A 23,244-nucleotide genomic window follows, 5' to 3' on the forward strand; every position below is an offset into this window, starting at 1 on the left:
CAGTCCCAAAATATGTTTTTGCAGACACTGGGAATGTATATTTATGCTGCCTATACTGCAACTTGCTTTTGGCTTCTGACTAAGGCGTTCTTTTAGTGCCACCCTCAAACCCATAATTCTGTCCTTTCCAATACAGAGGATCATGTTAAGACAGGATTAATTGCATCTCACATTAACCATCCTAAAAGCTAGGTGTTACTTTTGAGCTAATCATCCAGACTCTGCATGTCCATAAACAGAGATCTAGAGGGCGACTCTCCTCACCCTTCTTAAGCCATTTATCTAGCACAGCCAAACAGACATCTGTGGTTTCCCACCTCCATCTACAGAACAGCTGCTTAACTTTTCTATGACTAAAGTTAAAGTACGTAGAGTCTCTACTACTGGCAGTTGATACATCACCTTGAACCTCATTATCATAACTAGCAAATGCTTTGTAAAAGCATAACACAGACACAAAACAAATAGATTTGCCTGTAAGTGTGACATTTCCAAGCATGGACAATAAATGCAGATGCATTTGAAGTTCAATATATTCTTTCACTACTCTCATGACCTTATTCAACCACAGGAACTTTACTGCTTTGCAATAATTATATACATTTTAAAATAAACAACCACCTGAATTAAAAACGTGTGCATGTTGAATGGGCTCATTTTCTTCAGAGAAGTATACAATATCTGTAGTCATGCTGATTCTGGAAACAGTTATGAAATACCAGGGTCAGTCGCTGAAGAAAAACCTGATGCTAGCATATCTGAGGAGCTTTTTTAGAGTCAATAAATGCATAAAGTCTTAAAGAGAACTCAGATTTCACTGAAAAACATTGATACATACTGGATAATAACCATAAAAGGCATGGTAATGCAAAGGAGTGACACCTGCTCAGCGTCTGCCCTCTGGTGACTCCTGCTCTCTGCAGACCCACTAGAAAACGTACAAGCATAATCCTTGTGCACAGCAGAGTGGCACCCAGAGAAAATGTGGCCAGGGCTGCCCCTAACCACCTCCCAAGGAGTGGCCTGGGACACTGCTCTGCTCCAGCAGCAGCCCGCTTCTGCATTATCCTCCATTTCCCTCAGGCACTCTATGCCATGCTGGGTGGGTGTTCCAAGGTTTCTTTTGCTTGATTACTGTGACTTAAAAGACCAATATAAAACAAGAAATGCCAAGAGACAAAGATTCTGTTTATCAATTTATACCAAGACAACATCTACATTTTAAAATTCTAATTGAGTTCATTCATAAATTTTTAAATCTCTAGATAAAAAGAAAGAGAAAATAATGCTGGTACGCACCTGAACATAAAACCACATTCACTGTGTACCATCTTTCCTGGATCTTTTACTACAGCAACTCATCTCAGTCGACAAATGCAAACTGAAGCAAAGCACATAAAAGTGCATCATCATACATCCAAATTCCTGTGGGTTTGGTTTTGCCTTTTTTACACCACATTTTTAAGCCACAGTCTAACCGAGAGTATACGGCTGAAAGGTTTAGTAAATTAACCTTGGAATCTACTACACTATAAAATCTTCTGTTAGCAAGTTTTACAATAGGTTATTTATTAGAAACTAAGGAAACATCAGTCAGGAAATGCCTAAACAAAATTAAATGGGCTGCTTTGAAGAACATTTGTTTCAATTAACGTAATCACTCAATTTATTTCATTGTAAGGAGCTCTTTCTCTTAGAGATTTGTATCTACACACAGGGAGAGAGAGCATGAATGTGTGCACACCGGGCATGCTGCCATGAGTTAATTAGGAATGGTTGCTGACATGCTCTTATTTAAGACTTTCACCACAACTGTGACAACGATACAGCAAGGGAAAATATATTTTTAATCTCCAAATTTGATCTTCTATATGCAGTTACTCATACTTTAAGAAAAAAAATATTATATGCTCTGTGAGTTTTCAAAGATTTGTTAAGAATAAAAACTGCTCATAAATTATTTAATGCTTTCTAAAGGTAGACCATATAAGTTTTACTTCTGAAATTTCAATGTGAATGCCTGAGGCAAGTTCAAGATTGCGTAGCTTCTCTCAAGAAGTGCAAACCAGCATGTGTCGAAGCTGTATCTGATTCAACGTGATTTATGTGACTACAGTAAGTGACATTGCCATATATGCCCCACCATAGTGTCACCTGGAAAACACTGCCAGGATCCTACTTCAGGTTGGCTTTCACACGGTTGGCTAGGAACTAGGTTCAATGGGTTTGTTATGATGGGCTGTAGACATGTTGACTCACCACACAATCTCCTTTTCTCTTTCTAATTTGAATGGTTGAAACATTGAATTAAACAGCAGATTTTTTTTTAGTAAGAGGTGTGCTCAAATGTGGAATTTTGTAGGCTGTAAGCAAATAAAGCTGATGGGGACAAATGGCAGCAGCCACAGGCATCTCAATCCATATTCACCATCTCCACTGTCACTCCATAAACTGCAAAGCCAGCAGTGTGGGCTCTGGGATCTGCCAGGTATCTTCACCCAAGAGAAAACACCTCCTTCTCCCATCCTCCCCACGTCATGGTAGAGAACACAGCTGTACTGGGGTCTTCTCCCCCCTTTTCTGTTTTGCCTTCCCCACTGCTCCCAGCAGCAGCTCAGAGTTCAGCACATCCATTAACAAGCATCCCAAGTTCTGCATCATGACACAGATGGCAGCACTGGTTTCTAAGCCACCCCACAGAGTTATCAGGGCTGTGTCACCTACTCCAGGCTGAACATACAGTTGAACAGTTGCTCCTTCCCCCTCCTTGGGGGGAAATCGACACATGGATAAAATCCAGCATGTGAGCAAAAAGCAATGCCACCCTATACAATCAAAGCCTGGGATATAGAAGCATGGTATTTCCAGTGAAATTTAAGGATATGATAAATAACATTATTCTTATCCTCTTCAAACACTACCCAACTTTTCATGTGAAATTTATTTTCTCACATAAAACTACTTTGAGCCAACTGTCAGTTCTGGGGTTTTCTCTTAAAAAAAAAAAAAAAAAAAAGTCTTATTTAAGCAGGAGAGGCTCCACTGGTTTTGCACACCTACACATGCCACGTGTGTTTGGCTATTACAGAAAAAGGCAGCAACGTTTGCTGAAGGTGTGTCTTGGTCCAATGAGCAAGGCAGATAGCAGCAAGCTGCAGATAACTGCCATAATGCCCAAATTATTCAGGGGCAAGGTTGGAACACATAAGCAGTGCAAGTTCAGGTGATGCTGGCCTACACTTCCCCACCACCTGGTCCCAGCCCAGCAGCCTAACTCAAAGATCCCTAAATTATGCCTGCTGAAACAAACCACATTAGAGAGAGCCCCCATGTACACTCTACAACACTGTGATATGATCAACTCTCTGAAAAGAGAGGCGAGCTAGATTGTGAAACAGTTTTCCAGGTTATTTGATGTTTTATAGAACAATTCTCTCAGTGACAATAAGGTCTTGAGAAGACAGACTGCCAAATGCTGTTTTAAGATTTCAGATAATAAAGGGCTGCACAGCCTAGTATATAAACATGGTGAGAAGCAAGAAAGAAAGAGATAGGAAGCCTTAAACAGAAGAAAATATTTGCTAAGAAGTTTGGAAGGGAGGGAGAAAAGCAAATCTGTGTAAGACAGATTAAAAAAAATTAAGAAAAAAATGTCTAGAAAGCCCACCTATGAGAGTTGACTAAATCTGTATCCTAAAATCTACAAATTTAAGAAATCCATAGAGCCTCCTAATTCCAAATTTTTAGAGAAAAGTTATAGAAGTTCCTACCTGGCCCATATTCTGGATGGGCAGATGAGAAGGAAATTGTGCATGTGACAATGGGGAAAACAAATTGATTTTCACTTTAGTTTCCTGATTTGACACAGTGGTTACATTTTGCTCAAATGGTTACCTCGGTGCAATATGCTTCCAAGGTAGTGAGATACACTTAACCTTATGGCACATAGCCATACCATTTCCTACACCTGCATTCAGAAACTTACTTTCATCATAGTAATTTGATGCAAGACAAGAAAAATATTAAAAAACAAAACAAACAAATAAACAAAAACCCCCCAAAACAAAACAAACAAAAAACCCACAAAACATCCCCTCCAAAACAAAACAAAAAACCCAAAACAAAACAACAACAAAAAAATCCCAAACCAAACCACCCAATGATGAAGTATTACTCCCCCACTTGACTGTATGAGGAAGGAATGAGATGTCCCAGAGATACACTGCTTTTACAATCTAAAGCCTGTTTATATATGCAAGGAATCCTGCCAACTAACACTAAAGTAATAACTCAAAGGTGTTACAATTAATGTAGTTACTAGTTACAATAACCTCTACCAGAAAAGGTGAGAAGACAAATGAAAAAAAATCCAACCCTAAACAAGTGAACATAGTGTTACAGAACTACTATACCAGATACACTTTTAAGTGTTTAATGCAAAGTATTTGCTCGTAAGAAGTAGCATACTGTGTCTTCTGGACTCTGATTAGATGTAAAGCATGGGAATACCCAATGCCAAAGCCAGCCCTGGGCACAAGATGCATCATCAGCTGTGTGTTTAGAGGGAAGGGATGCGAAGGAAGGTCAAGCTGCTGCAGCTAACTTCTTCAAAGAGTTCATATTTCCTATATGGACCACTGCAAAACAAAAAGAAAAAGTCACTGCAGTTATTTCACCTCTAGATAAGAGATGAAAGAAAAGCTCCTGGGTGAAGTCTGGCAGTCATGGCGGGCTGAGGAGGAAACACCTGGCTGCTGCGCCTTTTCCCGGAATAGAGTCAGGTTAAAACTCCTGGCAGGAGCAGCGTGCTCATCAAAATCAGATGCTGTGAATTTTGGAGTAGAAAAGGGACCAAAACCTAATATCAAGGTTTATTATGGGAATTTGCTGGCAAGATACTATCAGATGAGCATCCTGGGTAATTTGGTATTTACAGCCCAGAAAACAAACCAAAGACGAAAGTGAGACTGTAAAAGGATCACACTGAAATCTGGGAACAAACAGGAAAAAGAGTTTTGAAAGTCAGAAAAATCCTAGCACAAGATAGTTATGCTAAACTCAAACACAATATTCCCCCAAAATAAATAATATTACAGGCATAAATGATGGAGACAGAAGAGTTTAAGTATTTGTGTAAACTAGCTATCTATATAAAGACACTTAAACATATAAACACAGATATTTAAATAGATATATAAAATCATACATCTAAAAAACTTTCATATAAAGAATCTCTATCTCTATCTCCAAAACACAGAAAATTACCTAGAATTAAAGAATGAACCTCTCAAACTTTTTTTAATAGCTGCAAAATATGCAGACCACATTCAACACTTTTAGGACTTTTGTGGCTACTTAAAATCATTTGCCAGTTAAGGAAATACAGGAAAGAATTAAAAATCCATTTCCTTGTGATCACAAGTAAAATGAGCCCCAAGGGTTGATTCAGGTTTCTACAAGGAAAAAGACAACACGAAAATGCTGAGTTGGCACAAAAGTGCGTATTCCTGACTTGTTCCTTCTTGGCAAGAGTCAGCCAAAAGGCAGCTGGTGTGATTTAACAGAAACCATCCCCAAAATAAACGTGCAATGCACTCCTCCTGTGAGAAATACTGAAAGAAAAAAAAAGAAGCTAGAATGTCTAAAATCAGGAACAGCACTTGAAAACAGCCCTTAATCTAAAAGAACATAAGTCGAAAACCTGGAAATGTATTTCTTAAACACCGTAACAACCTGTAAAAGGCTGTCTAAGAGAACATATCAGTTGTCTGCCTAACCTCGCAGTCCTGTAAAACAAGCACATGACAAGAAGCCCCATGGGACAGGATGCAGACGTGTTGTTGCGGGGGAAGAAAGGCAGAGCAGCACTGCCCAAACCGCACAGCTCAGAGCTCATCGCATCGCACTCACAGGGCATCAGCCCCAATGGGGCCCTCACTAAGTCAGTGTCTGATAGAAGATGCTTGTTGGTTTTAAAACAATTGTTGCTTCCCTTATGAGTGAAAACACAAGAAGTTAAAAAATAGATGTTGGGAAGACAAGCAAGGCCATCCAGACAACATTATGAACAGAGGGGGAGGGAGGTGCAAAAAAAAGCCACTGTGGCAGTGATGTAGCCTTGAAAGAGGTATCCAAAGAACCTGCTGAAACTCCATCCTTGAAGACTTGGAGGTTGGAGTAGACACCCCAGAGGTTCCTTCCAAGCTCTGTCCTCTGACCCTACAGCAAATTTCACTTCTAGCCTTGTACAAACTGTATGATCATTTAGTAACTTCCTCACATTTTTATTCATAAGATTTTTCCAAAATAATACTTTTATAGATTGTCTATATACTATGTTTGTTTATATGTATGATTAAATATATATATTTATGTGTATATGAATAAATATATGTTCATAAATACGTACACACACAATCACACGCACAGTTCTAGCCACCAATAAAACTAGAGTTCCTGTGTGATGAAACACATTATCAGTTGCTGATCTCAAGAGCAGACAGTTAAAGGAAGCAGAAACTGTCTAAAGAAAACGATAGAAGTTGTTGAGTTCTTCAGGTCTATGGTTCTATAGAAACAGAATCAGTTGTCACAAAAAGCATGCTACAGTGGTGAGAAAAAGAAGGAATAAAAACCTTCTGAATATTTGCATTGTTGGGAATTTATTAGTAGGAGAAACATCTTACTTTGAAACTTCCTGGATTCATAGTCAAATATCATCAGTCAGTACATTATTTGAGACAGTAATCTCAGCCAAACTGTTCTTCTCTTCCTGCATAGTATTACCAGACATAGGTATTAGCAAGTAACTTGCCACATTTCTGTTCCAATAGCAGGTCTGGGATGTACAAAAGGTAGCAGTAGAAAATGGTTTTTTGCCATCATTTTCTGATAAAGAAACACTTTGTGCCATAATTTTGCATATCATGTTTAATGTCTTATTGGTTCAGATACTCTCAATCTTATTAGCAAAATTCTAGTTTTCATTGGATTCAAATGTTTGTACCCAGAAAGCAGGCTCATTGATGAGTGTGGGAGGACATTAAAGTTAAAAGGAGCAGGGAGGACCCAGGTGGTGGTAATGTTGTCTCTATTCTTCCTTCTTTCATCCTCCTATTTTACTGGCATTTAAAATTTCCAGATATGCCTCCATACACAAAAGAATATGCTGAAACAGACCAAAAGCCCATAGCCCAGAACACAGTCTCCAAGTACAGTATCTGCCAATATCTCCTGAACGCTTGATTTAAATTTTCTACTAGATGGACTTCCTTACTCTTTACAGTAAATGGATTTTTGGAACAAGGAGGTGGCAGAATTTGTTTTATCCACTTTTCATCAACCATGTATTGCAGCAGCCCAGGAAGAGGTACCAGTAACACATCTGTCTTTCAGGCTGAAGACCTGTCAATTAGTCACTTCTTTATGAAAGCCATGCTGTAAGTTGAACAGCACTGAGTCCAACACAGACTTCTACAGGACTTTATTAGTGACCCTTCACTATTTAAAACAAAACAAAATAAAAAAATCCCCAAAACTTACCAACCAAATAAAAAAGTCCAGAACAAATGCTTTCTAGCTTCTATTCAGTTATTTATAAATGCAAGAAATTTCCATCTTATTTAACAGTTGTTTAGGAACTCATCAAAAACATCTGGAAATAACTTTTTATCCATATAATTATGACCTTCAAAGAACTCAAATAGGTTTGTAAGACACGTCATCCTTGACAAAAGCCAAGTTGACTTTCTCAATAGATCATGCCTACCCATCTTTCCCTTACCACAGTTTGTAAATAACATGGCTGAAAGAGATCCAAGGCTTGCCAGCACACAGTTCTCTAGTTCTCCTCTGGGACTCCACTAAAAAAAGGTGTATTTGCCACCTTCTGGTCTTCAGGTCCCAAAATTGTTTCACTGATCACACCTGAAATTTAGCCTTTGCACCATTTTAGTGGACAGTTGAAGCTTAATTTCAGTCTACCATTACAGCCTCACCTATCACCAAAATGTTCATTAGAGGTCATTACCAAAATTAAAATAAAAAAACTAAGTAATGTTTTCCCTAAAGTTGTATAGCCTCTAATCTTACAATGAAGTGTAATGAATGTCTATCACTATAGGCTCTGTGATACCTTTTTCTTTTTTTTTTTTTTTTTTTTTACTTCAATCACTTAAATGGTCTTCCCTCTTAAGAGAGGGAGTTAACAACTTCATGGCAAAATTGCCTTTGGAGAAGTTTTTTTTACATTTCCTGTGTGAGTTGGACAGATGCTCTGTAACATTTTTGCCATAATTTAGATTTAACTGTGTACAAAGAAATTAAACACCTGCCAGCAGATACTACAACAGGGCAATACAACCCCAGCTTCAGAAGGCAATTATCTCAGAGGTTACATCACTGGTGCGTTGTGATTCTTTTGGTTTGGATATAGTTTGCCATTTCAACATCCAAATATTCAAATCAAAAAGGGTCTGTCGTTGTAGCAAAATCTATTCATCTATTTACAATTTTTCATTTCTAGAATCGTCATCCACACACATCTATAATGTCTACTGTTCAACAACTGTAATCTCTCATTTCCTCTGACATCTTGTAATAAAGAAATGGCACAAGTCCAAAATAATTAATTGAAATTATTTAATTCTTCCCATGGAAAAGCAACTAAAATGGTCCTTTTGGACCTATGGTCGACAGACTGCTTATAAGGGGTGAATATACGTAACTAAGAAAAACAAGGCTAGTGTCAGGCTTAAACTTACAATAAAAAGGCCTTGCATTTGCATTTGAGCTTTTTGAGAGCCATCATAAGATTCATATTTTAGATTCAGCACTTATAACTAGAGTTGGTGAAATACTGGCCAGGACACGCTGATGTGAAATGAATGCATGGGAGAGACAGAGCCCTGCTTTCTTCACAGCTCTTTGCTACCATATCCCACAAACCTGTTGGAATGAAATAAACCTGCCGAAGCCAAGCTCAGGCGAAGCAGAGGAGAGGACTCCTGAGGAGTCAGTAGCATCCACGGCTCCATCCTGAGCCCTTTGCCAGATGGCACATAGAATCACAGATTATTCTGAGTTGCAAGGGACCCACAGGGATCACTGGAGTTCAACTCTTAAGTGAACGGCCAAATACAAGGGATTGAACATGTGACCTTGGCACCAAGCTTTAACCAACTGAATTAATCTCACCCATAAGCGGGTATCCTGTTTCTCTCACCAGCTGGTCACTCACTCACAGGAAAGCCCACGCTGCAGTGAACATGCAGCTAAACCAAGTATTTGCATTAGGCCAGGACAATCAGACCTGCTGTGCTACACTGGCTTTACAGCTGCACTGAACCATTGCCTGTAAACTAGAATCACCTCATCAAACAGTATTTAATCCTTAGTTTACAACTGCTTACGTCATCTGGCACTGGTTTCATAACTGTAAATGTAACTTGCAAATGAAAATTGTCCCAACAACTAAGCATCCCGGAACAAACAGTCTCACTTCAGAATAACGTTAACGCACCTCTGCAATCACCATTTCTAGCTCACTCCAGGTGATAATAAAACAATCTACTTTATACTGTGTGGCACAAGACATTCGGATACAATGAACAGCTGAAGTCTGGGAAGTGTAATATCTGTAAAGCTGGGAGTGACTGGAAAAGAACGCTGCTGCCTACGGTGACTAACACAGGGGACAGCAGCAAGAGAAACACGGCAGCATGCCGTTGCTTGAAGGCTGAAACCACACTACCAGGGCTACTGGGGGACATCAACAGACTGGCACACGCACCACCAACACCCTACGTGTGCTGCCTCGCAGAGGTGAGCCAGTCAGTCACCGACGGACTTAACTCTGAGAGCGAACGCTGTGATCTGAGAGCATTTGGGAGGGGAAAGAAAGTTTCAAACCCCTCCACATTCCTGAGCAAGATGCAGCCGAGAGAGACGCGGTTACCCCTCGCTGGCCGCTGCCAGCAGACACTCCGGTTTGGCAGAGCGGCTCTGGCAGCCACACCTGCGGCAGGCACGGCTCCTCTGCCCCGGCCCTAAGCGCCCTGGGGGCCGCAGGGGGCCGGAGCCCGCCGGTACTCACAGCGGGTGCCAGCGCTCGGGCAGGCGGCGGTGCAGCGAGATGCGGTCGCTCAGGTAGATGTTGATCTGGTGCCGACGGATGCTCTCCTCCTGGCGGCGCTTCTCGGCCGGGCTCAGCTCCAGCCGCACCGCCCGGCCCAGCTCCCCCAGCGCCCCCGGGTCCAGGGCAGGCTTGGCGTACACCGGCCGCCGCAGCAGCTCGGTGTCGGGGGACGGCGGCAGCGGCGGGGCGCGGCGGGCGGCGTGGCGGGGCGGCGGGCCGTGCCACCACACGAGGAAGCCGAGGGCGGCCAGGAGCCCCAGGGCAAGCAGGGCGCCCTCGCCCCGGCAACCCCGGCCGCGCTTGCCGCAGCACATCCCGCGGCCGAGGCGGCCGGCCATGCCGAGCGGGCGGTGGGTGCCTCTCACGGACGCGGACACGGGCGCACCCCCGCCCAGGGCGGACTCGGCGAAGTTCTCACGGACCTGCCCAAGCCGCGACACCCGCCCGCCGCCAGCGCTGCCTCCGCCAGGAAACCCGCCCGGCTCCTTCGCCGGCGGCTCCTCCTTCCTCCCCGCCCCGCTGTCGGCCAGCCCGCAGGGGCGCGGCGCAGAAGAGCCGGGCACGGGCGCTGCCGCGGGGCGGGGAACGCTCCCCCGGGACAGGGAACCCGAGCCGCGGATCGGGCAGGGGCGCTGCGCCCCTCCCGCCACTCAGCCATCTTACTAGGAGCGATGCCTCTCGGTTTCCTCGTGGTCGTAAGGCTGCTCGGCCACCGAGGGTTCCAGCACCCCAGGGAAGGCGCACGGCTCCAGCCCGGTCCGGGCTCACCCTGGGGATCCAACCTATGGAACTAGAAATGGTCCTAACGCAGCCCAGGGCAGGGAGGCATCCCAATTCTGCTGGTTCACGTACAGCTGGGATGTGGGGAGGAGGGAGGAAGGCATGTTCCGTTCACACGCTTCCTATCACCCTTCAAAAAAAAGGTGATCTGGTCACCCTGAAGCTATAGGGACCTTCATAAACACTGGTAGCTGCATGGCAGATACTCAGGGGTACGCCAACAAGGGAAAATTCGGCTAGCATAGAGCTGCCGGGGCAAGCTGCTTTGGCCATTGGAAGTGACAGCCCTAAGGATTGCTCTGTCCTGACAGAAATAGCCAGGGCTGCAGGAGAACAGCAAGGGACTAGGAAGAGCTTTGGGGCTGAAGGAAACAAATCAATAGGAAACCAGGCTTCAACAATTCTTCTGCCTCTAGAATAGCATGTCCTTTAGGAGTAGAGCAAAACATGGACCAAGAAGCCACAGGCATTAATGACAAGCTCTTTTGCTGAAAAAGGAATGGTCTTAGTTGAAAAATGAAGTCAACCAAAGTGGCCTCATTGAGAGAAATCCAGAAGACAAACAAAAATCCCAGATTTATTATCCAGATAATGGGCAGTCCAATCCATGGCTTGACAGAATTATGGGACAAAAAAGCAACAGTCATTAGTCAATATCTTCATATGTAATTCATACTCAACAACATATTTGTATGGCTTTTTTTACTTCAGCCCCCAATAGGATACAGCCCCACCTGTTTAAACTTGTGATCTGGAGGCCATGAGATTACATGAAAATTTCCCATTTTGCATTTGAAATACCTTATTATAAATGTAACATCATCATCATCATCATCATCATGGCTAGGCTTTGCAAACGAAGATTTGGGAAGGGCTCTACCCACGTTTGTTGCAAGTGCGTTGGTGGCTAAAAAGGCCAATATGAGATAGGCATGTCCGGTTGCAAAAGGCACAGCAGAAAGACTCCTTAGATGGTATATTCTGCAAGGCACGATTCTTTCTGCGTTGTTTTTTCTCCTCAAGGGTGATCCTGTGTGCTTTCTCAAAAGCATCAGCAGTGTTATAGATGGTGTGTCTCCAGGCCTCCTGATTGGAGGCCAGAGTAGACCAGTTATGTTGATCAATATGGCCAAGGCTGAGATGTTGTTTCAGGGAGTCCTTGTATCTTTTCTTTGGGGCTCCTCTCTTGCGGCAGCCAGTGGCAAGTTCACCGTAAAGCAAGATCTTAGGGAGGCAGTGGTCCTTCATCCTTGAGACATGCCCTGCCCTGTTCTCAGTAACATGGCCTCAGTGACTGCTGTTTGTTCAAGAACAGATGTATTGGTCACATAATCTGACCAGTGGATGTTTAGGATTGTATGGAGGCAGCGTTGATAGAAGCATTCTAAGAGTCGCAGGTGGTGGCGGTAGATGACCCATGATTCAGATCCATATAAAAGAGTAGACAGCACTATGGCTCTGTAAACACTGATCTTTGTACTTTTCTTCAGGTGTTTATTTTGCCAAACTCTTTTATGAAGCTTTCTGAAGGCACTATATGCCTTTGCTAACCTGTTGTCTATCTCTCCGTCAATCTTACCATCCGAGGAGATGAGGCTCCCTAGGAAATTAAACTGCTGGACTGATTTGAGTTCTGATTGGCCAATGGTGATATGGGGATGATGGAAGACTTCCTGAGGTGCAGGTTGATGGAGAACTTCTGTCTTCTTTAAACTGACTCCCAGCCCAAAGAGCTCAGCAGCCTCAGCAAAGCAGGATGTTAAACGCTGCAGAGCTGTTTCTGTGTGGGCAACAAGGGCGGTGTCATCAGCATAAAGCAGCTCCTGGACAAGATGGTTTAAGGTCTTGGTGTGGGCCTTCAGTTGCCTTAGGTTGAAAAGGCTTCCATCAGTACGGTATCGAATGTAGATACCGTCCTGATCATCGAGGTCTGCCGTGGCCCTTTGGAGCATCATGCTGAAAAAGACTGTGAATAGGGTAGGAGCAAGAACGCAGCCTTGTTTCACGCCATTCTTTATTAGAAAGGGCTCAGAAAGTGTGTTGCCGTATCTGACTTGGCCGTGCTGATCCTCGTGAAGTGAGATGATCATTTTAAGGAACTTGGGGGGACAACCTAAACGTTTCAAAATCTGCCACAGACCTTTTCTGCTCACAGTATCGAAAGCCTTGGTGAGATCAACAAAGGTTACATAGAGACCTTTGTTCTGTTCCCTACACTTCTCTTGCAGTTGTCTGAGAACAAACACCATGTCTGTGGTACTCCTGTTGGCTCTGAAACCACATTGGCTTTCAGGTAGAATTTCTTCTGCTATAGTGGGTATTAGTCTGTTCAAGAGTATTCTTGCCAGGATTTTGCCAGCAATGGAGAGCAGAGTAATACCACGGTAATTTGAACAACCTGATTTAACTCCTTTCTTCTTATACAAAGTGATGATGACTGCATCACGAAGGTCTGATGGTAGTTCGCCTATTTCCCAACAGCATACCACAAACTCGTGAAATTTGGTATGGAGTGCAAGGCCCCCCATGTTTCCAGGCTTTGGGTGGAATTCCATCAACCCCAGCTGCCTTGCCGATTTTCACCTGCTGTATGGCCTCAAGGGTTTCTCCTAAAGTGGGGGCAGTATCCAATTCATACTTTACCGATTGTTGTGTGATGGACTGAACTGCTGAGTCTTGGACTACATGGTTGGTACTGAAAAGAGTCTGAAAGTGTTCAGACCAACGTTTCAGAATGGAGGTTTTATCTGTTAGAAGCGTTTGACCGTCTGCGCTGAGTAGAGGACTTTGTACCTGGTATGTAGGCCTGTATGCTGTTTTCAGGGCCTCATAGAATCCTCTGTGATCACCTGTATCTGTGCATAGTTGAGTTTTTACAGCTAGATCGATCCACCACTTGTTCTGGATGTCACGGAGTTTCTGTTGGAGCTTGCTGCATGCAAGACGAAAGGCTTTTTCTTGTGTGACAGGATGGCAATGCAAGGTGTGCTTGGTGGGCGGTTCTCTTCTTCCTCAACAAGTCCTGGATTTCTTGATTGTTTTCATCAAACCAGTCCTTGTTCTTCTTGAGGGAGAACCCTAAGGATTCTTCGGAGGATTGCAGGATGCTGTTTTTAATATGGTGCCAAATTGATTCAGGGGAGGAATCTGCAGAATCTGTGGAATGGTTTTCGAGCCTAGTTTGAAGATTAGCCTGCAATCTGTCTCTTACTGTGGCTGATTGGAGATTGTTAACTTGGAGTCTTCTCCTTGGGATACTGCCCCTTTTAGGTTTGAATGTGAGATTGAAGTTGAGTTTACAGTGCACAAGCCGATGGTCTGTTTGGCATTCTGCACTGGGCATCACGCGGGTATGGAGGACATCGCGAACTGAAGATACATGGTAACACAGTGGAGGAAGGATATGGTCAGGGTGAATAGTGGAGTTCCTTTAGAGTAATGGGGGTCCCAGCCAGGCTGGGGCCTTGAAAGGCACCCCAGCCTTGGATGTGTACGGGGGCCAGAACGGTTGGTCGGTTTGTTTGTCTGTTTGTTTTTGGCTCACCTGCGGCTACTGCCCAGGTTCGGCATGTTCTGGAAATGTAACATAACTGGATAAAGTCATTAAGAATCAATCAGTTACATTCACAAATAAGTTTGGACAAGATGTAAAGAATATGAAAGCAAAGACACATTTTCTTAAACCTTTTCAAAAGTTTGTGGGGTTTAATTGTGTTGAGAAAACAGAAATTTCTGAGCTGAAATACTTAAAAATATAAAAATAAGCCCCAGGAGAAAAAAGAAAAATCTACAATTAAGGCAAATGAGTTTACTGCAATTCATAAAGCTTGTAGCAAAATTTTCATGGAAAAGTTCCTTTTAAGCCATTCTGTTGTTTCTTTTAGGTTTATTAACAATGGAAGTTAAAACAATTTGTTCTGATTTTTTTTTAATATTAGTGTTTAGCGAGCCGTAATTTCAGTTGCTTCAGAAGTTTTAGTCAGAGATAAGTAGAGTAACCAAACAAGTCATATAAAAGCCATAATTACTTATCTAGAAAGATCCATTGTGCTCTCCATTGTCTAAATCAAAACAGAACAGTGAAATAATTAATATATTTTAAAAGTTTATTTTTAAAAAGTGAATTTTTATTTTTTCACCCCCAAAATAATCAAGATATTAACCAAACCTTTCAAAAAGCACTAAGAAAATTAAGCACAACAATATGTAATTGTCCATAAGAATTTACATTATAGTGAATGTAATAGCTCAAATTAAGGATGTATCTTGCTTTCTGAAATATCTATTTGAATTGCAGCCAGTAATTAAGTCACCTAAAATACAGGGGCTGATTGAGGGAGATGGTCTACATACAAGGAACACTTAAAGCAGTAAGTTAAGATGAACTATTTTACATGTGTATAATTATTAAAAGTTATTTTGTAGCAATGATATACACAGAAAAAAAATAGAGCTATTAAATTTTGCAAAAGCTTTAAAATTTACTTCATCCAATGTTTTGGGGTTTTTTTTTAGATCTGTATTTCTGCTTTGTCAAAACGAAGCAAAATTCTGAAGTGGAAATGGGGTGGGAAAAAGTGTCAGCTACTAAGGACTGCATTTTTATTAAGTTCCAACAGCTTCCTAAATTCATACTTTCAGGGTAAAAAGAAAATATCAAATAATGTATCTCAGAATAATGATCCTCGTTTTAGAAAAAGCCAACAATTATGTATTCTAAAAAAAAAGAAAAAATTATCAGAGGAACGTGATAGGAACATGATGTACATTGCAGATAGATAAGAAATTTGTTTAAGGCGAATAACAGTCAGCCAAGTTATAAAACATACCCATGGAGAGAGCTTTGAACCTACGGATCATTGTTCACCATCGCTTTAATTGTGCATAAAATAGCACTGCCCTCCATAGAAAAAGTCCCCCAAACTCCCACCTTGGTGCTCTTTCTCTCCTTTGTCAGCACAAGTATTTTTTAAATATTGTTATTCAGCCCACTGTCCTACCAGTGCCAAGGGATTTTTTTATTAATGTGTTTGTGTTGAAAGTCTCTCTATTTGAGACAGCTGTGTAGCACAAGCAAAACATGAAATGGGCTGGACCCCACTTCCCCAGCTCCAGGTCTGCACCAAAGGGTGGGTGTTGAGGTCCTCAGTGCTTCAGCTTTACAGGGTAGGTTTTGGGTCAAGAGTGAAGCTGGGTGCATAGTGCGGAGGCAGAGAGCATCGGGAATTTAGATGAGAGGAAGAACAAGTGGGTACAGAGGCCTAAAAATAAAACAGATTAAAACCACAGACTTGATGTGTGAGATAGAAACTGTCAGCTATTTCAGGGATCTTCTGTCAGACTGATGAATGATGTGCAATTCTCCTACTGACATGCCAATAAAAACAGGTGGCATTCACTGGATTACTTAGGCAAGACCTCACCTGTACCAGCTTGCAGATCTCTGTAGTACATGTATATGCATATGTATGTCTACACAGACATACACATACACACACATAAAATACCTTGCTCAAAAGGTCACATACAAGTCAGGATACCTTAAAGGAAGAAACAATATGTCAAAGGCTTCAATCAGTATATTTGTTTGCTGTAGGTGTGTATTGTTGGTATATAAATGTTCTCTTTAACTAAATAGCCAGCATGAACTCCAGGCAGTGGAAAAGATATTGTACTGAAAGGAAGCCAGGGCCAGAAGCTTAGCTTTCAGAAACTACTGGAACAAAGCTGCAGTTCTGTGCATGGAATATGGCATGACATTACATGTTACTGAAGGTCTGTTATATTGGAAACCTGACTGAGTTTTCATACATACTTGTACAGACACAGTGAATTAAAATACTGAATTGCAAATAATTTTTGAAAGTTTGGTCAAAATTATGGCATATTCTGAAACACATAAATGAAGTAAATTCCTCACAAAGTTATAGCAGCTGGTTATAATAGACGAAGTGGAAACTGCTATACACACCATCAAAATTCTGACCAAGAAGTCAAACAGATATTATGTCATGAAATTCATCTTTGTCATCCTACACTGTAGCCACTTACTACCATGTGTTTTTTAGTAATTTTTTCAAGGTTATTTCTGTTTCTATGCCTAAAAGGACCAAAGCTAACATATATGAATCCAGTGATACTGGGCAAGTACTTGCTTTTCTATGATGGTATTTCTAATATATGTCTGCCTTTTCGTTAAGGCAGAGGTAAGTGTCGTCACACAAAACAAATAATAAAAATTTCAGTTTTCTTTTTCTTAGAAGTATGTCTTCCTTGTGATTCACATCAGTAAGGTTTTACAGTAGAAAACAAGCCTTTTACTCCTTGAATTGCCATGAAAAAAGGCCATCGTATTTGGGGATTTGAGATGCCATCATCCGCAGACTTTCATAATGCAGAGTATGAGTGAGTCGGCTGCTCTAGTTTTATGGATTTCTTCAGAAACAGATTGCTTGACTATTTGCATTTTTACATTTCTGTTTGATGCTTTTGATTATGATGGTAACTTTACAATCTTCCATATTATGTGATCCTGTAGAAATTTGCTCATGTATTAAGGTATATGTCCATATGTATTACAACCTATTATTACCGTAAGGGCAACAGAATTTTTTGTCATGTTACCTGGCTAATTTGTAGCTCTACATCCCTGCTTTTTGCCATATTATACTTACTTTACTAGTTCCACCCGTGTGTTACGTGCCCTAATGGTTTCCTAGTCTTTGTTTTGCAAATGGTGAGTTCTATGTCTTGCAGAAGAATGGCTCTAAGTTTATCTCCTTTATGTAACTTTGTTTGATGAGTAGCATCCATAAAGCTTACATCTTCCTGCTGGTGTTCTCACAGACTCACAGAATCAATTAGGTTGGAAAAGACCTTAGAGATCATTGAGTACAACCTATAACCAAACATGACCATGTCAACTAGACCATGGCACTAAGTGTCACGTCCATTATTTTCTTAAACTCCTCCAGGGACAGTGACTCCACCACCTCCCTGGGCAGCGCATTCCAATGTCTGATCACTCTTTCTGTGAAGAACTTCTTCCTAAAGACTAACCTAAACCTCCCCTGGTGCAGCTTAAGGCTGTGTCCTCTTGTCCTATTGCTAGTTTCCTGAGAGAAGAGACTCTCACCTGGCTACAACCTCCTTTCAGGTAGTTGTAGAGTGATAAGGTCTCCCCTGAGGCTTCTCTTCTCCAGGCTAAACAACCCCAGCTCCCTCAGCTGCTCCTCATAGGGCTTGTGCTCCAGACCCTTTACCAGTCTTGTTGCCCTTCTTTGAACACGCTCCAGTACCTCAACATCCTTCCTAAATTGACGGGCCCAGAACTGGACACAGCACTCAAGGTGCGGCCTTACCAGTGCTGAGTACTGAAGAATCACTTCCCTGGTCCTGTTGCTGATAGGCCAGAATGCCATTGGCCTTCTTGGCCACCTGGGCACACTGCTGCCTCATGTTCAGCTGGCTGTCAACCAGAATCCCCAGGTCTCTTTCTGCCTGGCCATTGTCCAGCCACTCTGTCCCCAGTCTGTAGTGCTCCATAGGATTGTTGTGGGCAAAGTGTAGGACCCAGCAGTTGGCCTTGTTGAACCTCATCCCGTTGGATTTGGCCCATCTATCCAGCCTGTCCAGATCCCTCTGCAGAGCCCTCCTGCCTTCCAGCAAACCGACGCTCCCCTCCAACTTGGTGTCACTGCAAATTTGCTAATGTAGACTCGATCCCCTCATCCAGATCATCAATAAAAATATTAAACAGGACTGGGCCCAACACTGATCCCTGGAGGACACCACTAGTGACTGGTCGCCAACTGGATGCAGCACTGTTCACCACCACTCTCTAGGCCCAGCCACCAGCCAGTTCTTAACCCAGCAGAGAGTGCCCCTGTCCAATCTGTGGGTTGCCAGCTTTTCCAGGAGTATGCTATGGGAGATGGTGTCAAAGGCTTTGCTGAAGTCTAGATAGACTACATCGACAGCCTTCCCCTCATCCACCAGACAGGTCACCTGGTCATAGAAGGAGATCATGGTCAGGCAGAATCTGCCCTTCTTAAATCCATGCTGGCTGGGTCTGATCCCCTGGCCATCCTGCATGTGCCACATGATTGTGCTCAAGATGATATCATTAGCAGTGGAGACTTATGTTAGAAAAGTTTCACAAATGTTGAGCTCACATTTTTCTTCTTGCTTTATCTGTTCGGCACTTTTTGGCAGGCTTGTCCTGTTCCTTGCACTCTTCTCATCTCCTTTTTTCTAAAGTAATTTCTTCATTAGGGTTTCTTCTGTCATTTTAAATTATTTTTACCTCAGAGCAATCCAACATTGACCTATACAGATTAGCACAGAATTGATGTGAAGGAATTTCTTGTCTGGAAGGAATTTCACTGACTGGACAAACAAGATGCAGTTTGGATGAATCTTCTAAACAACCAACACACAATCTGCACTTGAGAATCTTGGTTTTGTTTTGTCCTGTATTATCTGTATTGTACTGTAAACTCTGCACTGGTGTGGCCTTACCTTGAATATTGTGTGCAGTTTTGATCACCGCAATATAAAAACAATATTGAGCTCTTAGAGAAAATACGAAGGAGGGCAACGAAGATGGTGAAGGGCCTTGAGGGTGAGCCATATGAGGAGTGGCTGAGGTCATTTGGTCTGTTCAGCCTGGAAAAGAGGAGACTGAGGGGAGACCTCATTGCTGTCTACAACTTCCTCGTGAGGGGAAGAGGAGGGGCAGGCACTGATCTCTTCTCTGTGGTGACCAGTGATGGGACAAGAGGGAATGGCCTGAAGTTGAGTCAGGGGAGGTGACTTGGATATTAGGAAAAGGTTCTTCACCCAGAGGGTGGTTGGGCACTGGAACAGGCTCCCCAGGGAAGTAGTCATAGCACCAAGCCTGACACAGTTCAAGAAGTATTTGGACAATACTCTCAGGCTCTTGGGGATGGTCCTGTACTGGACTAGGAGTTGGACTCAATGATCCTTGTGGGTCCCTTCCAATTCTGCATATTCTATGATTCTATGATCTTCCAACCTAAGCTTTCTCCATCAGCTTACCCTAATGAACAGTTTGAAAGGCTTAGGTTGTTCTTTCATTGGTGAAGAAATCAAATACTGTATTTTCCAGAGAGCTTTGTACTGCATCATTCATGAGAATATTCTATAGCACTTCATTAACTTCAGAAGAAATCTGATTATTTTTTCCTTGCCTTGATTCTCATTCAGTGACAGAAATCACTGACTGATCATAATAGTATAAATGCCTAGGATGCCAACTGAAGATAGTAATGACCATCAGATAACAGTAGCAAAATTCATCACAAATAATTTCTTCTGTCATTTTGTAACCCCCAACAAAGATTTCCTATTGATTACTTATATGTTTATTAAAATAAGAGTTTTATCTTTGCTGTTAGGTTCCTAATTACATTAATGATATCTTTGTCTGGAGTTTCAAACCATTAGTAGAAATTGATATCGTAATCATCAGCTACATAACATAAATTTGTACAATCACTATGTACATTAGCTTATCTCAAAGAAAAACTGGAGTGATTGTGTCACTAATTTGACTATCTGAGCATGCACTTTGACATGGTAAGTATGACCCAGTTTTCTTCGATCATGAATAATGTGTTACATTAATAACTCTTGTCATTCCTTCTTCCAAGCTCTGAAATAATAGAGTAAATTGCACCATCCACCTTTATTGATAATGGCAAGCTTAAATGGTAATTTAAGAATGGCTGTACTGGCTGGATCAAAAGTCTACCTAGCCATGCATCTTCCCTCTGAAGATGGCCAATGTAAGCTTCTTTACGGTTAAGGACATTATTTAACCTAAGTATATATGTTACATATTTAAATATTCTATGAGTTAACACATCTATAATGAAGGAAGCATCACTGAATATGTGCACTCACTAGGAATTTGTTCTATTACTTCTGTAACGATAAATAAGTAATTTTTTTTTCTTTGCTGTGAATGGTACTTTCCCAGAGGAAAAGTGGCCATAACCACAGCTAGGACTGCTGTAGACTTTCTCCAAGTATAACTTGTTTGGCCCTTTGCCATGATGGTCTGGCAATCTGGATTCACAAGTGGCTCCAAGTCAAAAAGCTGTGTAACTTGGAAGATAAGGATGCCACTGCCTAAAACCAGGGGATTGCTTCATTTTAATGGCATTTGGTGGTTTTACTACACTCCCTATAAGCTTTCCTAGTCCTCTCATCCCCAAACTCTTCACCACTGTAATAAGTGCCCTGTTCTGCCATTGAAGTAACTGATTTTCGTAGAAGATTATGTGCCTGAACTTGCAGGTACACAACTTGATATTCTTCAGTGACTAAATTCAAGAGTTTGCTTTATTTTTTCCCTCGCTTTAGATCTTGTAAACCAGAATAACCTGGAAAAAATTTCAGGTTACCTGGGAGGCTGAAGCTAAAGAGAGGTACCTGAAAAATCCAAATTTTATGCTCAAAGTCTTTGAACTGAAAGACTAACCAGTGCTGTCAGGCGGTGGGAAAAGTATGGGGGTTCTTTAGCGAAGACTCATCTTTGAATCCTGTTAGTGAAGGGAGAGACTGGTTTGGAGCTAAAGGAAAGACAAAGTAGGAAGGTCCAAGTAAAGGCTGAAGTATCACATAAGCAGAGTGGGGCTGATAGAGGGACCGTGCCAAGCTGTAGAAGTCACGTTGTGAAGCAAAGAAAAGGGATTACTGTGTCAGGCGAGAGCGAATAAGCTCCGTAGCGAAGGCTTGCTGCCATGACCCCGGGCGGATACATTTATTTGTGTGAGAGTCAGTCACGGTGTGGAAAACGTCTGCAGCCCAGATGACAGAATCCCCCTGGGCCAGGAGCCGTGGGGACCCCGGCGCTGGCTGGGCGAGGCGGGGCGGCACTGCCGGCTGGGCAGGGGAGACGCCGAGGCCCCGGCCAGGTAGGGAAGCCTCTCGCCGGCTCCGCGGAGCGCGGCCCAGCCCGGCGCCCCCTTCCCGCCCTGCGAAGCGCGGCCGGGGCGCAGCGGCCGCCCTGGGCCGGCCTCCTCCCGCCGGCGGAGTCCCCTCCTCCCGGTGCCTTCCCGGCGGCCGCCGAGCCGCTGGCGGGGAGGCGGTGGCGGGCGGCTGAGTTGCGCGGGGCCCGGCGGCGCTGCCCATGGGGGAGAGCGGGGTGCCCCCCCAGGTCCAGCTCTTCCTCCGCGCCTGCGAGCAGGGCGACTGCGAGACCGCCCGGCGCCTCTTGGGGCTGCCCGCCGGCGGCGGAGGCACCGCCGACCTGGCGGCCTCCTCCTCCTGCGGCCCCGAGGAGGCGGCGGCGGAGCCCCGCGGAGAAGCGGCGGCCCCGCCGACCCCTGCCGTGCCCGTGGACTGCACGGACGAGGCCGGGAACACAGGGCTGCAGTTCGCCGCGGCGGGCGGGCACGAGCAGCTGGTGCGGTTCCTGCTGCGGAAGGGCGCCTCGGTACAGAGCAGGAACCACTACGGATGGAGCCCCCTCATGCAAGCGGCCAGGTACGGGAAGGGGGGAGCGGGACCAGAGCGGCTGTCCGGCCGCTATCCCGCCTCGTCGCGGGGCACCGGCCTAGTCGGCGGCAGCGCCGGGGCGGGGAAGGGAGGGAGGGCCGCCGAGGCTGAGCCTTCCCCGCCCCAGGGCTGCCGCGGGCGCTCGACTCCCCTGCCCTTCTAATCCCGGTCCCCGGACCAGGGGAGGGCGCCCGGGAGCGCTGGGGAGCTCCAGGCGGGTCAGGCTTGTGGGAGAGCGGGCGGGCGCCATGTTGGAGGCTGCGGTCGGTCGTCGCCGGTGTATCCCGGCGTTATGTCGGGGGATCGAGCCGTCACCTGTTCCCGTCCCTGGGGGTGGGTAAGGAGGGGTTGTCTGGTGTAGATTTGGGTTAGTGTTGCTCTGGGGCATTAGGTTTTTATCTTTTGTGGTGATTGAAGCAGTGAACGCTATTTCTTGAATAAAGCCAGCGCAGAATTGCAGTCAAAGGTAACCCGAACGTGAAAACACTGCTCCCCTCTTTCCTTCTGTGACAATAGGATACGCACGTACCCTTACTTAATTTTTATTTTTTGGGGGGAGGGTATGTATGTGTCTTACCTAGTTGTTGAAAAGTCACGTCCGACATAAAACATACTGAAGCAAACAGACACAATTAATTTCCCTTGGCTTTCCCATGTGTTCCTAAGTGGCTCGCTGGAGGACATGGAAAATCATTGCTGAGAGTTTTTAATGACAAAACTGTGTTGTTTTCTGCATCGGTGATGCTGTGCTTTCTGTAACCCACTGCTAGACTGTGGGAGGTCCTCGAGTTGCTCATGCTGGT

The 23,244-nt window shown here is 43.7% G+C and overlaps 2 protein-coding genes across 14 annotated transcripts in view; one reads left to right on the forward strand and one right to left on the reverse strand.

Moving 5' to 3' along the window:
• Nucleotides 1–10,636, reverse strand: part of GALNT12 (polypeptide N-acetylgalactosaminyltransferase 12) — a 46,214-nt gene extending 35,578 nt beyond the window's left edge. For 2 of the 3 annotated variants that reach the window (XM_064659275.1, XM_064659264.1), the window contains exon 1: nucleotides 10,094–10,636. In XM_064659275.1, coding sequence (XP_064515345.1) covers nucleotides 10,094–10,473 — 380 coding nt within the window. In that variant the 5' untranslated portion in view covers nucleotides 10,474–10,636. The remainder of the gene's footprint in view (nucleotides 1–10,093) is intronic. The other variant, XM_064659253.1, reaches the window with a different exon arrangement.
• Nucleotides 10,637–21,981: 11,345 nt separating this feature from the next.
• ANKS6 (ankyrin repeat and sterile alpha motif domain containing 6) overlaps nucleotides 21,982–23,244 on the forward strand; it is a 38,305-nt gene continuing 37,042 nt past the window's right edge. For 8 of the 11 annotated variants that reach the window (XR_010431524.1, XR_010431525.1, XR_010431526.1 and 5 more), the window contains exon 1: nucleotides 21,982–22,429. Coding sequence is in view for 7 of the 11 variants with exons in the window: in XM_064659298.1 (XP_064515368.1) it covers nucleotides 22,074–22,429 (356 nt within the window). In the remaining 4 variants the exon portion in view is untranslated. Of the gene's footprint in view, nucleotides 22,430–22,674; nucleotides 22,809–23,244 lie in introns of those variants that run through there. The other 3 variants (XM_064659336.1, XM_064659343.1, XM_064659352.1) reach the window with 3 other exon arrangements.

Source organism: Pseudopipra pipra, chromosome 1, assembly GCF_036250125.1.
Source record: "Pseudopipra pipra isolate bDixPip1 chromosome 1, bDixPip1.hap1, whole genome shotgun sequence".
Taxonomy (NCBI): Eukaryota; Metazoa; Chordata; class Aves; order Passeriformes; family Pipridae; genus Pseudopipra; species Pseudopipra pipra.